General features: G+C 39.9%; 1 protein-coding gene and 1 long non-coding RNA gene across 4 annotated transcripts in view; one reads left to right on the plus strand and one right to left on the minus strand.

Annotated features, from left to right (window-relative positions):
• LOC144652485 (ATP-binding cassette sub-family C member 4-like) overlaps nucleotides 1-11,676 on the plus strand; it is a 20,728-nt gene extending 9,052 nt beyond the window's left edge. Inside the window, exons 1-7 of one of the 3 annotated variants that reach the window (XM_078512498.1) lie at nucleotides 1,361-1,888; nucleotides 2,554-2,933; nucleotides 3,349-5,183; nucleotides 5,802-6,372; nucleotides 9,223-9,359; nucleotides 9,977-10,110; nucleotides 10,718-11,674. In XM_078512498.1, the coding sequence (XP_078368624.1) occupies nucleotides 1,370-1,888; nucleotides 2,554-2,933; nucleotides 3,349-5,183; nucleotides 5,802-6,372; nucleotides 9,223-9,359; nucleotides 9,977-10,110; nucleotides 10,718-11,275 (4,134 nt within the window). In that variant the 5' untranslated portion in view covers nucleotides 1,361-1,369 and the 3' untranslated portion in view covers nucleotides 11,276-11,674. Of the gene's footprint in view, nucleotides 1-1,360; nucleotides 1,889-2,553; nucleotides 2,934-3,348; nucleotides 5,184-5,801; nucleotides 6,373-9,222; nucleotides 9,360-9,748; nucleotides 10,111-10,717 lie in introns of those variants that run through there. The other 2 variants (XM_078512497.1, XM_078512496.1) reach the window with 2 other exon arrangements.
• Nucleotides 11,677-11,846: 170 nt separating this feature from the next.
• Nucleotides 11,847-15,486, minus strand: LOC144652685 (uncharacterized). Its single transcript, XR_013570596.1, has 2 exons — nucleotides 13,910-15,486; nucleotides 11,847-13,777 (listed from the first exon to the last, which is right to left on the minus strand). It is a non-coding gene; the product is annotated as an uncharacterized LOC144652685 (long non-coding RNA).
• Nucleotides 15,487-15,492: the final 6 nt, after the last annotated feature.

Below are 15,492 nucleotides of genomic sequence, written 5' to 3' on the forward strand. Positions count from 1 at the left end.
GTTCTCTTTTCTTTTGATAATTGATTTTTTTTTATTTTGATAATTATTCGTGAAAACCATGGTTATTAATAGAATTTTGCACGAAAAGTGATTGGCACATATGAATTCCACTCTTCTCGCTCATTTGAAAATCATGAACATTCAATTTTTATAATCAGTCACCTACTGGCCTGCTAGTAAGCTCTCTCTCCACCAACCCAAGAGAGCTTGCATGCAGGCACGCCTGACAAACGTAACACCATTCTCAAAAACAAAAACAAAAGAAAACTTGATCAGAATTGAATGAGTCGTCATCCTTCATGTACGTTTGTGGGGGCTTACGCAATTCCGGTGCAAAGGCATAACCACCGAAGCTTGACTCAAGCATAAACGTGCGCATGAGAAAATTAGAAGACATAGAAGAGACTATTCCATTTTCTGGTGCTTTGGTTATGCCTGGTTTCTGACGTGTCTGTAGTTATGCCTGCTCTCATACTTATGTACACGCTAGTGATGCACGTTCAGGACACAACTCACTAACTGGAATTAATGTACCATAACAACTCCCACACGAAAAACAATAATAAGTGTCGTCATAAATTAAATTATCCATGGGAGACATGGAATACCTAGTAAGAAACGCGATATATTAACTCCACACAGTCAGTCAGTCTCAGTCAGTCGAAGCCAAATCATCCAGTCATCCCTCTCACGGTAATTTTCGACGATTGCCTTTGCCCCAAGAAGGTGAGTTTTCCTTTCATTACAGCCTGAAATCAAGCTTAATATTATTAGCGCTCTAATCACGAAAATAATAAATGAAAAGGCGGATTAATTAAGAATCCGCTAAATCAGCAAACGTCCATAGCTTTCTTCGGACAAACAACCTCTGACTGCTTTGGATGAAAAATTAACAAAACCGTAATCTTTTACAGTGGAACTGACACTTATAAGTGCTCTTCGAAACACAAAATGGAACTTGATAGTGATTTGCATAATGTATCACGTTTGTCACAAGATTTGCAAATGATAATTGCAAAGGACGAAGGCGAATGCGTGCTATTTAAATCTGCTATGGGGAGTGAGTTTCCCTCCTTTTGTGTTGGGCGACTATTAGGCGCAAGATTCCGACCACTTCAGGTAAATGAACGATATCCGTATCCTTTGCTAACCACGTCAAAGATAAGACACGTTCGCATAGTACAGGACAACCGTATGTTTTTGTATTGCAAAGCACTCAAGGATTACCAGAGAGTACGCTAACATATTTGCCCTTCTCGCATTTACACTCTACGTTGCCATGCTTGTAAGCGATTACCATTTTGCTGTTTTGTTAAGCTTTTAGATTTTCCTCGTTCTATGTGAAGAGTGGGACACAGAAAATGACAATATGGAGAACACAGCACAATACAGAAACCCAAGAGACCGAGCAAGTTGGCTGTCAATCATTTTCTTTTGGTGGATGAATAACGTGTTGACACTGGGAAATAAACGACCGCTGACCGATGGCGATTTGTTTCCACTTCTTCAAGATTACAAAGCCGAGGTGCTAGTCCAGAAAGCTGAACAGTTTTGGTTTGATGAACTAGAAAAGAGTCAATCAAAACCTACAAAAGCGCGTTTATGGAAAGTTATGGCCAGGCTTATTCCTTGGCAATCGAGACTGGTGCTGATAGTGTTAAAAGTAATTTGGTCTTTGAGCTTCGTCTTCCTACCTTTATGTCTTTGGTTGGCGCTGAAAACGTTAAATGATGGGCCGGATATGGAAATAAAATTTGCCCTAATGTATGTGGCTCTTCTGGCTTTAGCAAGCTTAGTCAGAGCCTTATCGACCCAGCACTACGATTACCTTACTGAGCTCTGGGGATTGAAGCTAAAAGTGGCGTTAATAGGTCTCGTTTACAACAAGGTAAATTTCTAGTGTAGCTATAACATTCAGTTCAAAGCCAGGCCAGGAAGAAAGGGATTTTAGGCCACATTTTGTCGTACAAACCCGACAGTCTTAGATATATAAAGGGGCACTGTAAGAGATAGCCTCATTTAAGTTGGCATCCCCCCAGCCTACAGAACACAATGGGGATGATTTTATTGTGTACTAGCGAGGAATTTTATTTCATATTTGTTGAAATACCGGAAGAAGCTTACAATAATTACAGTCCTTAGTTTTAAATATTTTAGCATTTGTAAATTATCATTTTTAAGCACTTGTAAATTAGCATTTTTAATTATTTTGAAATATATATTCCGTTTGTCAATTAGTATTTGTAACTTGGCACCTTTAATTAACACGACTCCACAAGCGAAAGCTTTAATTTATATTGTGGATAATTAGAAGGTATTGTATTGTATTTTATTGCACTGCACTGCACTGTGCACTGCACTGCACTGCACTGAACTGCACTGCACCGCACCGCACCGCACCGCACCGCACCGCACCGCACCGCACCGCACCGCACCGCACCGCACCGCACCGTACCGCACCGCACTGCACTGCACTGCACTGCACTTCAGCTAATTATATTGGAGAATTTCAAAGATCTGTTAAATTATAACATGGATCACTTTCTCCCTTAGCTTCTTTCTTTAAATCGTTACAACCTGGAGGCTACAATGTCTGGAAATACCATCAACCTGGTATCGAATGACGCACAAAAAATCGAAAAGTCCTTGAATAACCTGGGATTGGTGCTATTTTCCCCACTGGAACTCACTATCAGCTTGGTGATCTTGTGGTTCCTGATTGGCTGGGAGGCTCTGGTTGGTGCTGCCTTTTATTTTGTCTTAGTCGCCTTTCAAATTTTAATGGCAAGAAAAGCTGCCAAGCTCAGAGAGAAAGCCGCTGCCTTCACAGACAAACGGCTCGTGGTGATGAATGAGATCATTTCCGGAATACGAGCGGTGAAGATGTACGCTTGGGAGTGGAACTTCAGAGACGTCGTTCGCGACCTTCGCAGGTAACTAGCGTTTAGTAATCCAAAAAGGTCGTTACGGTCCCATTATTATTGCTGCGAGTGCACTTTTGATAGATACAGCCGTTGCGACTTTACTATTGTCATTTTTTGTATTCTAATACACGACAGGACCGATTAGTGAAAGATTTCAAATTGATACTATGCAATTGATTCAATTGATACCATTCAATTCAATGTACGATGGACGCTGAATCCCGGAGGGGGGTGGGGGGGGGGGGGGGACGCTGAATACATATTTTAGTTTAACCGTGTGTCCTTTTCACTATTGAGGGAATTTATGAAAGGCATCGATTTGCTATTGTAATCAAAGGCTCTCCAGGTTGTTTTTATATTAAACTTTGGTTTAATTAGTTCACCCACCATTGATTACTTTTATGCGGGTTTTGGTGTTTTGCAGGAAGGAGATGTCAATAATTCGTTTCAAAGGCATCATTGTCTCCATGCTTATTGTTTTTTTCTTTATAACGATTCCCATCGGCCCTCTGATTTCAATAACAACGCTGGTTCTGACAGGAACAAACCTGTCATCCTTTGAAATATTTACAGTTCTTCTGGGATTGGTGACTATAAGACATACATTTTGTTACCACTTGGGTATCGCCATGCAGGTGGTCGCTGATGCTAAGGTAGCCCTAGATCGAATACAGGTCTTTCTTGAGGGCAACACGGAGGAGACAGCAGCCCTTAAAAGAGCTGGGGAGTACAGTTCAGCAGGGAAAGATAATCTTAGCAGTAACGTTGTATTCAAATGTAAAGGGACCAAAAATATGAAAATGGCTGTTCAACTGAGTAGTTTCAAAGAACTTGACGTTCCTCTACACGAAAACTATCAAACAGTTACTACAAAATCAGTTCTCACACGGACTGAAAACATGCCATTTACTAAATTTTCTGAGATTTCACTGGAGGCATGCAAGAATCACAGTTTTGCGGAACCTTATGTTTCAATTACCGATGTGTCGTGTTCATGGAAGCAAGATGTTCTGAGCCAAACCTTGAATCACATTAATTTACAAGCTTCTAATGGTGACATGATAGCAATAACAGGCGCAGTTGGAAGTGGAAAGTCGTCTTTTCTAACAGCTATTCTTGGGGAGCTTCCGCTAAGTAAAGGAGAGATATCGTATCGCGGGAAAGTAGCTTATGTTCCTCAAATACCCTGGGTGTTTTCTGGAACTATAAGAGAGAACATTTTGTTTGGCCTGCCATTTAACCAGGAAAAATTGCAACGTGTTGTTGAGGTTTGCGGTTTGACGAAAGACTTGGCCGACTTCACCAATGGCGACCTCACAGAGATCGGGCAGCGTGGAGTGACCCTCAGTGGCGGCCAAAAAGCACGTGTGGGTTTAGCTCGTGCAGTGTATTCAGATGCTGATATTTACCTGCTTGACGATCCACTGAGTGCAGTGGACACTAAAGTAGGAAGAAAACTTTACGAGAGCTCCATACTAGACTATTTATCGGGTCGCATTCGTTTGCTTGTCACCCACCAGTTGCAGTATTTGAAAGATGTGGCTCGCATTATTGTGATGGAAAACGGTTCATTCAGTCATCAGGGAGGATATACGGAGCTTACAGAGCAGGGAGTGTTTTTCGATAGCTTGGAACTGCTTCAGCTATGCGAGAATGAGGCAAGGCGCGCTAGGAGGGCGAGTCTCTACGAGTTCAGTGAGAGAGGGGACATCTTGGAAGTTATCAAGAATAGACCTCGATCAATTTCGGCACTTCCGTCCTCGAACGATCATGCCTTAAAGCTGCCTAAACCACTGACGAGTGATGTTACGGTCCCTCAAAGAGCTGGTGTCGTAACTGCAAATATTTCTCCCAGGCGCTCAAGGAGTGTTAGTGTCTACGAGTTCCGCGAGGAAAAGATCATCCAGAAGCTGATGCAAAGACCTCCCATTTCCTTAGTTTCGTCTAGGAAACATACAGAAGGTAAAGACAACATGGGTTTTGTTGGAAGTTTAGAGTTACCTACACTTCAGGAGAATGAAAGTTGTCCCACACGTAATGTAACAGACGAAATGACCCAGGAAATTACCAACCCTCCTGTACTACCAAGCACTAGTGATGTGTTCGAAGCTGACCATCCACCGGCTCTTGATCTGAAGGAAGAGGAGGAAAGTAAGATGGCTGGCACTGTGACCTGGCGACTCTACTGGGATTATTTTCGGGCAGGTCTACCTGTTCCCTTGATCTTGCTTCTTGCATTTGTGTTAGTACTGGCACAAGGTAAGAGTTTAGTAATCAACGAGATGAAACTGGGACAGTGGGGAAGAGACAAAACGTCTTTGCAGCTTTGTAATGTTTGAATTAATGTTCATGGAGATGTTTTGGGGTCCTTAAGATTTTTAAACTTCACAACCAATGAAAGTGCAAATAACAATAATAATGGTTTGGTGTATAACAATTTAGAGGTATTCTGAATATTAATGTTCTCATAAGAGCTTCGTAACGGACGGGTGTCTTGGCTGACCGATTTGTTCAAGTTTGTCATTCTCAAACCGTCCTTATCTTATTTTGGGTTTAGTGTTAATTTTTTGGTGTTTGTTAATTATTTGAAGAGAATATAACCAAAAATTTCGTAACATGTAAAACTAACATAACTTCAAAAGCCCTTTTTTAAAACTGGAATCAAGTTAAAAGAAGTTATTCTCTAGATGACTCCCACTGTTACCTACAACTTGCAAAACTTCGCACAACGTGCATCTGCATTAATGCTACTTCTGCAGAAATCCCAAATAATCTGTAATGTAGATGGGAAATATGTTAAGTGTTTTTCCCTTTAAGGGCAAGATTAACCACTTAAAACACGTTGATACACGCTTATAACACTTGGATATTCTTTAGTTTGTCTCCTAGCTCCAAATTGGTGGCTGTCCAGAATGGCAGAGATGTCACATGACCAACAAAGAGCACCAATAACTCAAGTCATTCACGCCTGTCTAGTTGCTGTCTCCACAATTGTCGTGACAGCATCATCGTTCGTATTTTACTACCTCTTACTAAAAGCAGCTGAAAACCTTCATAACAAAATGACTGTGTCGACAATCAAAGCCCCTGTATTGTTCTTTGACAGAAACCCAGCGGGTCGTATTCTCAATCGGTTTTCCAAAGACATTGGTTGTATGGACGACGTGTTACCACCGCTATTTTTACAAGCTGTTATAATTTGCCTCTTTTCGCTTTGTGCAATGTTGGTTCCCGCTGCAACAAACTATTGGCTTTTCTTGGCTCTTCTTCCAATTATTGGAATATATGTTTACTACGCACGTTATTACCTGAAGTCCTCCAGAGAGCTTAAAAGAATCGAAGCCATTAGGTATAGTCCTGTTTATTCACACATCACAGAAACAGCAAATGGACTTGAAATAGTGCACACTTCAAATATGAACAGAGAATTTCAAGACAGGCTTCACAGGTTAGTTGAAGTTCAGTCCATTAGAAAAAAATCCGAATCATAGTGTTTCGGAACTCATCTATAATTCAATTTGGCGTACTCATTAAAAAAACGTAGAAAGTAAGGTGTAAACAGTTGCATTCGTTTTCTGGGGGTTGCAGGTTGCTTCAACATTGTGTGTGGATACTTTGAAATAAAGTATTGTTGTTTTTTGTTGTTTTGAAGATGTATTGCCTAGCCACCCCCTAGAAATACAAATACCCGAATTAAAATTCGCTACACACGTACCTATAGTCATGCAAATAAAGCTTGTTGATATTGTTTTTACCCAAGCAGAGACACCAGAATAATTTTCACCAAATTGTTTCACTTTGCTGGTTGTATTTTGTAGTGTAGATAGCGTCCTTTTTCCTCTCAATTTCAACGCCGTTACAGTGCGACGCGCCTTACCGTGGCCACCCAACAAACTTTTATACAAGTGCGTTCTCGTAATATTATTATTTGTTTGACGAGCAAGCCTCCTTGTAGCGGAGCTCCCACGCGCCGAAGGCGCGCGAGCGGAGCATCCATAGGCAGGCAAATGGTATCCTATCGAGCCGAGAAATTTTGGGAGTCGCCTACGTCCGTACGTACGTACGCCCGTACGCACGGATTAGGCCTGGGGACGAGGTTGCCCGCGCGTGGCTAAAGAAAAGTAAGGAAATTACAAACAGCAAATAAGGCTCGCAAGGCAAGACAAAATGTACACATGGGGTACAATTACACAGCGATACTACACAGCAAAATATCTGAGAGGTTTATTAACCAACTGCTCTTTTTTGTTAGTCTTTTTTCGTGTGTGAGTGTTATGTATCGAAGCCTTTACGCCAAAAAAAAACAATATGGCTCGATGGCTCTCATTCGATCGCTACACGGTTAAATTCAATTTATTGGTCTCTGGTCGCAATTTTCGTAACCGTAAAACGAGCAATTGACGTTATCTTCTATCGACTGGATGATGTGGACGTTTCAGTTTGATCTAAACGAAGTAATGTTATGAAAACGCGGGAAAATGTGTTGCGCGGTGTTCACTGTGTAGGCTGAATGAAACCGAGGGTATAAAAAAGAGCGACAGAGAATCGAGAACTTTCTTACCGTAATACTTCTCGCACGATGTCCTCAAAAGTCACCTATATTGCTTGAAATTGTAGATAAAGAAAGAGGTGTACGATGAGACCCGGAATAATTGCGAATGATATTCCTTGTTCACGTCCAGTTTGCTTGTTTCTGTTGTTTGCGGATGAATCTTCGGCAGTCAACATCAAGAATACAATAACTTTAGCAATGATTGTGTAAAAACGAAGCTAAACACTGCATGGATCAAGTTCGCTGAAGAAAGATACAGGAAACTGATGCAAGGTAACAACCTGTACTGAATTGCTGAGCCTGATTTTATGACAGAAAATTTCATGATGTATATAAACTTAAGCTTACTTCCTAAGCGCAGTTTTGATAGATTCTGTGTCGGTAAAGTTTAGATCTTTCCTTAACTTAAGCAATATACTTTGCCCCTTTAAGTCGCTTTAACTGTAACTTGTAGTACATTTAATCTTACGCTTACATGTCAGTTCATTTTTTTGTTCCCCTGAGTTGGTTTTATTTGCTATGGATTTACCGATTATCTATTGCCGTAAGTTGATTTTCTTTGGCCGTCAATAGTCGAATTCTAATCCCTTGCCGTGAGAGTTTATTTCTTATTGCTGTGAGTTTATTCCGACTTTCAGCCTACATTTTCTCGGCGGAAGAAATTCATACAGTATAAGTGACGTTTTTCGAAGTGCTAAACGAAGACAAAGCAAAAAGCTCGAACAAAATAAATTTATTTAAACTAAACTTGCTCTGAAAAACATGTTTACCCCATCTCAGGCTCGAGCGCGAGGTGAAAAATATAAACTGACTCATATTTTTTAGTGTAGTTCAAACATTTTTTTTTGCTATAGTGTAGTCCACTTTTTCACTGAATAATTACACTGAATAGAGATGATTTAGTGTACGTTTAAATTTGTTTAAATTTTGCACACGGTAAGAAATAAAAGATATGTTTTAAATTTGCGTACGTGACTGAGCAACCCTTTTCAGTACGCCGATGTTAAGACAAATACAGAAAGAAAAGCAAGACGGGAATATGCCTGCTATTTTCTATTCTTAGAAAGCAGACAATAAACTCTTATTTAATTTTTAGGCCATGAGTTGTATTAAAGCAAAACGATAAGAGGATCGTAAAATTATTTACTATTCTTTAGAAAGGAGAGAATAAACTCTTAATTAATTTTTTGTCCATTAGTTGTTCTGCCTCGAGATTATGATGGATTTATATTTGTCTTGCACCTATGGGCCAGTGTATACATAAAAGCTTTGACCGCATATTTATCAAAATGAAAACATTGTAACTCCAGTAGCCTGTTCCAGGCGCTTGCCGTTTCTTGCGCCGCTTCCCAACTAACCGAACGCCTGGAACAGGCTATAACTCCAGCAAAGATTAAATAAATTAAAGGGAAGCTCCGATTTAGGCTTGCCTAAATCTATATTAAAGTTGAATACGATCAAATGGATACTTGTTACATCGTACCTATCAACAAAACGCAGTAAAAACGTAAAATATTACAAGATGACACTTGTATAAAAGTTTGTTGGGTGGCCACGGTAAGGCGCCTCGCACTGTAACTCCTCATAAAAACGGCTCAGGTCAACAAGAACATTAAAACCGTTATGTCTTCCCCGTCCCATTATGTTTGTAGCAAATTTGATTGGTCAGTAACTTGTAAAATGGAAAATAATGAACCGTTTTTCTGTCATAGATAGTAAGTCTTTAATATATATATATTTTTACAGGTACCAGGACGAGAACACACAAGCTCTCTTTATGGTAGTGTCTTCTAATCGTTGGCTAGGTATTCGCCTGGACCTGCTCTCTAGTGTGTTCGTTAGCATTGTCGCAGTGACTGCTATTCTGATTACGGAAAATCCCGGTGAGTCATTGCAAGGGAATGTAAACTGTTGTCAGTAAACGTATATAAAATGCTTATTATGGGTCTCTAAGGATATTTGAAGTTTTACTTCCTGTTCGAGTTTTCTGCTTCCACAAAACGTGGAGAAAGAGTTCTCCTGTAGATGATTTTGAATGGAGTTAAGAGGCACCTTTGACGTCTTACATCTCTTTGGAAAGAAATGTGCTGTTCTTCTTATTTTATTTATTCTTTTGCAACGTGTCAACAATGCTGTGCAAGTGACCCTTCTTTTAATCCCTATGGTAGCTGTAATAGAATAGCAGAAGTATTGCAGGACACCTTGCATACAAGAAACCTAAGCGTTTTACATACATACTTTACGTGACTTAACTGTTAACATTTTTTGTTAGCCCTAGCCGGCCTGGCACTTGTGTATGCGCTGCAAACGCTGGACCTAACTCAGTTAGGCGTGCGAATGGCTTCAGAGGTGGAAAACTTGATGACGTCAGTCGAACGTGTTATGACGTATACTGAAATAGATTCTGAGCCCGGCTACAGCAATCAAACCCGTCCTCCAGAGTCCTGGCCGAACGAGGGATGCTTAGCTGTACAGGATCTTTTTCTCATATACTTTGAAGGCGGACCACGTGTCTTAAAGAACATCAGCTTTTGTGTTTCTGGTAAAGAGAAGGTGGGAATTGTGGGTCGCACCGGCGCTGGAAAATCGTCCCTCGTATCTGCGTTGTTTCGTATGCCAGAACCCTTAGGAAAGGTACGTAGCTGGTAAAGATACTTTTTGTATAAAAATAGCGGAAGCTAATGTTTCTGTACAGGTTTCGATCAGCTGTTGAAAAAATGATAGGCAAATCCGTGGTAATGCCTTTATTTGATAACAAATTCAAGTGAAGACGACACATTAATTGAAACACTGGGAGAAGGATTGAGGACGATATTCTCTTGTATTTTAAGTGGGTGTGATGACACACTTTATTTTTAATTACTCTGTTAGGAGATAATGCGTTTTCTACACAGTTTTGATTGGTAATAAGCATGGCAAAGTTGATATTTTTGACGAAACAGTCCGTATTCGCTGAATGCATAGAAAAGGGCTATTGTGCTCAACTATGTTTCACCTACTTTACTGTACCATTACCTAAGATTCCTTACATATGGAATGGTAAAAAGTGTAGCGCAAAACTAAATATTACGAGTGACGTAACAAGGTTCTATTGTGCTGCGTCTGCCGGCCAGTCAAAACTTAGTTGCTTATAAACTTGAAGTCGATAAAAGGAAATTTCGCGGCGCAACGAATTTGGTAAAGCATTTTTAAAAAGTCTTTTTTACAAGGATGGCGAAAGACCTAAATTCCTTTCTTTCAGGTGTCAATCGATGGTGTTAATGTCGCGTCTATCGATCTCCAAGAGGCTCGCAGGAGCATGGCAGTTATAACACAGGACCCGGTGCTGTTTGGAGGTACTCTGAAAAGGAACATGGACCCATTTGCACAATGTACGGATCAAGATCTCTGGACAGCTCTGGAGGAAGTGCAGTTAACGACCCTTGTGGAAGATCTTCCAGGACAGCTTGAATTTAAACTAAAAGAGGGTGGAACGAACTTAAGCGTTGGCGAGAGACAGTTGGTGTGTTTGGCTCGTGCGCTGGTCCAAAAGAGCAAGATCATCGTCATGGATGAAGCCACTGCTAATGTGGATTTCAAGACTGATCGTCTGATCCAGGAAGTCATTCGTGACAAATTTAGAGATTCCACCGTGCTGACCATTGCACATCGACTGAACACCATCATGGATTATGATAAGGTGCTGGTTCTTGACGGTGGACGAGTGGTTGAGTTTGACAAGCCTGAGGTGTTGATAAGAAAAGGTGGACTGTTTTCTGAAATGGTGAGAAGCCAGAAGCAAAGTACTGTGAAACAGTGACAACGGCATATTATCCCCAATAAGGAAAGACTTTTTCTTGAGAAGAATTGTTTCTTGAAAGCAATTTCATTGAGTTGTCAAGCACGGAAAGGAAGTTGGAATATTTGCTATAAAAGATAATGTTTGTAGGGCTGAGCAGGTTTTAACGTGAGCCACTTTCGTAAAAGCCATCAGGAAAGGAACACGTCAATTATTCCTATTTTGTCGTGCGTTCATGACAACATTCGAGAGCTAAGCTAAAGAGACGGACTAGCATCCCATCCAGAGGAGAGTGGGTATACTGCCTGTCGCTTAATGATACGAAAACCGCGATAAGCGTTGGCCTGACGGGATCCTTATTGCTGAAGACTTTACTATAAGTACTTTGACAAAACAATGCAAAAGAAAGCAAAATAAAACACAGTGTCTTTTCCTAACGTTCATTAGGGAACATTTTGGCCTAATGTTTTCTTTTGCGATAGTATGCTATATCTATGATGTTTCTGCTCCAATCAATAAAATGCTTTTAACGTCTTCTAGTATTATCCATACGTGATAAAAAAAAATGATAAAAACAAAATGAGTCTCTAAATCCGTTTATAATTAGTTTATTACAATTAGGTTATAGGTATTACAAACTGTTATAAACTTTCAAAAACAAAGAAAAAAATAGTTTCTTTTTGCAATATCGATACAATGTCAAGAAGAATATGTAGCTGTGGACACACTACGCACTTTTGTCCGCTTGTTGACAGTTTCTCGAGGGAAACTCAAATTTTGAAGTGTGACAGATTTCCCCCCAGATTAACATTGAACGCGTAGACAGAGATCCCAAGGAAGCTAGCTAATAGATTATCACCAACAAATGTACTGATGACATATCCAGAATTAACTTGGCTATCACGTGACTAATGTAGTATTTTGAAAATTGTGCAAGGCCTTTTCTCTCCACCACATACTTTAAGCATTGGAATGGAGCAAAGTGTGAAAACAGTACTGTGGGCGCGTAAGACCATGCAATACATTTAGGCCGATGTTGATGTCGCCAGGTCAGAAAACATAAAGTAATAAAATTATTTCTGCTTAATTGTCGTCTAATTTAGTGTGATCAAAGCTACTGGTGATGCATTTAGATGTCACCGTTTGTTACGTTCAATGTAAGGGAGTTTAAACAACGGCGACGAGAAGATTTGGTACGTTTCTTTGCTGTCCTCTGCGAAACAATAGACACGAAATGACCAATTCTGTGTAACGTCGGAAAGTGAGCCACAACAGGGAATCTTTCTGGTTTCTTTTTTGAACTGAATGCTCTCTTTTGCATATTAAGCCAAAAGATAGCACTAATATCGATGGGCAAACTCATTGGATCAAGACATAAAATGTAAATCCAGTTTTGAACCGACGACGGCCTTGGCGTCGCTGACACGTGGTTGCTTAAACTCCCAAATGTTGCAATGATAAAAGCATGCACTTCAGTGGTCTACTAGGATTTACTAGGATTTTGCGTCTTTATGTAGAGTGTAAAACAACCACAACAACAACAACATAAAAAAACCGGTATCTTTACCATAAGAAGATATCGTTGACGCGTTTGCTACGGGTTTGCCCGGTGTTACTCGAAATTTGTTATTTTTAAGTCAAGCCATCTTGGGATCATCTATAATAAATCTTCGGCAATGTTTGGTAATCATCAGACGGAAAACATAAAACGTTATTTGGCAATTGATAAAGTAAGCAAGTCTTGGGAAATTCGTCAATAAGTTTTTTTTACGTGTATGTTCATACAATAAACAGAATAATGCATAAACCATTGGTTATTTTTAACTGAACTTTCTATTTGATCAGCCTATCACACTCACACTCGCACTATCTACAGAGTGCTTTATTTTGGGTACGATGATCGTTGTCAATGACAACTTTCAAACTTACACTTGAGAGTACCACGTTCCACGAGAAATGCCATGAGGTTTATGTTTTCTCAAAGCACAGATACTGGTAGATCCTGTAAAAAAAGAGAACAGAATTCTCACGTTCAGGAAAGATGCCGGCAGTCTGCAAAACATCATTTTTTGGCGCTCCAAATAACAAACGTGATGCTCTTGCTCTCTTTTGACTGTTCTGTTCTGCTATTTATTTTTATTGGATTACGTTTAAAAGGGTTCGGTATCGAAGTACAAATGAGGGCTGTACATAAAGGTGTACATCGAAGAAGAAATCGTGGAGTTGATACAGCTGAGTTTTAACTAGACTAATTACAACAAAATTCTTCCGCGAGAAGTCGACAGGCTACCAGGTCGTCAGTTAAGGCATCATATAAAACCTGGTAAGTGGCGGCTGAGCCTTCTCTTTGTCTCCAAGACATCAGCATTCGATGTGCCTTGTCGAACAGTCTCATGTTTTCCCTTTCAAATGCAGTTAACTCTGATTGATCTATACCAAGGCGACGTCCCAGCTCCTCCCATTTATCACCAAGTTTCCTGGACAACTTCTCTAATTCGTCATCAGAGGGATTACCGTCTTTGACTGCAATAGAAATACAAACTACACTTACATGTATCTTATGTTATTTCAGCTATGAGAGTAGTACGAATCTGCTAGCAGTCACGTTAACTGAACTATTAAAAGGCAACAGCTAAAAGTAACAAAAGAACTTACCAGGCTGCCTTTGTCTATTCGAGGTCTACGAGATAAAAAGATAATCTATTAAATGCCCAATTTTAAAAATAAATAAGGGGATAAAGGGGCCGATTATTTAAACGAGGTTCCGATTGCGGTTAAAAACAACAATAATCTTACGTAGCGTTTGGACGAGGTTCAACCGTCGACTAACAAACAATGGCAAGTTAAGCCCGCACCCACTGGATTCATCTTATATCTTGATTTTGTATTTTTATGTGCTTTCTGAATCTCTAAGTTGGTTTAAAGTGATAAATGATTCTATTTTTCATTTCCTTTAAAAGCGCAGGTAAAATTGTTTGTAAATATTTCCGGGCAAGTCTTTACTGCATTATACGTACAGGCCTTTTATTAAATGGAAAGAACAGCAAGACAATAGTGTTCCTTTGGTAGTAGGACACATGCATGACCCCAAAACAATAGCTTCACTTATAAGACGACATCTAAAAGTTGTCTTCGTAAACTAGGGCTTATTGGCGTTCAAATAATGCAATTTAGACTTCGGTTAGACATGGTTTAAATGAGACATCGTGTAAACCATCGATTTATATCTTAGGCTTTGATAAAGTAATCGGCCCAATGTTTCTATGGTTGAAATCGTTTGTCATTACTTCCTTTTTTCAGAAAAACAATGTATAATAAAACAATTATTAGATTCGGTTTATGTGATATCCGAAATAATCAAGGTCGAGGTAAGTGTTATCAGCCTCAGCCTTCGGCTTCGGCTGATAACACTTACCGAGATCTTGATTATTCCGAATATCACATAAACCGAATCTAATAATTGTTTTATTATACATTGTTTTTCTGAAAAAGGAAGTAATGACAAACGATTTCAACCTGTTTCAAAACTTGTGCTTATTCTGGCTGGTCGTCCTACTAAATCGTGGAATAGTTCCTTCCCAATTTTTGTTAGTCATTTTGTGTTTTCCGAGACTTTATTGTCCAGTAATTTTTGAACTTTGCTCAAACTATTTCTCGGTTGAAGAAGTGAATCGACGAACTATGAATTTCCTTCACCGCCAGATGCCTGACACATTGCTCTTGGTAATCATGCATTGCGCGCGCAACTTACAGATTAGTGAATAATCTGCTAGCAGATTATTCACTAATCTGTAGGTTGCGTGGGGTTGCGCGGATTCCCAGAATTAGCTATTGGCTCCTAGCCAATGAGATGATAGCTAGTGACTATAATGTATAATAATGTAATCTATTTGCAGCGCTCTCCCTACAGCTATACCGTAAAATTCCGGTTATAAGCGCCCCCGTTTATAAGTCCCCTGGTTATAGACCAATCTACCTGGAAACAACCAAAAAAACACATCCGGTTATTAGCCCCCCCCCCCCCGAATATAAGCCCCCCCCTGCTGGATGGCAGTACTGATTAGGGCTAAATGTTGCTTTATTACGACTTTTTAACTAAAAAAACGTATTTCGATCAACGCTGCCGTGGCTCGTTTCGAAAAACGTTTTTTTATTCCGCTTATAAGCCACCCCGGATATAAGACCACCCAAACCCATTACGAGGTTGTATAAGCCCAGGGCGTATAACCGGATCATTA

Source organism: Oculina patagonica, chromosome 4, assembly GCF_052425735.1.
Source record: "Oculina patagonica isolate OP01 chromosome 4, crgOcupat, whole genome shotgun sequence".
Classification (NCBI taxonomy): Eukaryota; Metazoa; Cnidaria; class Anthozoa; order Scleractinia; family Oculinidae; genus Oculina; species Oculina patagonica.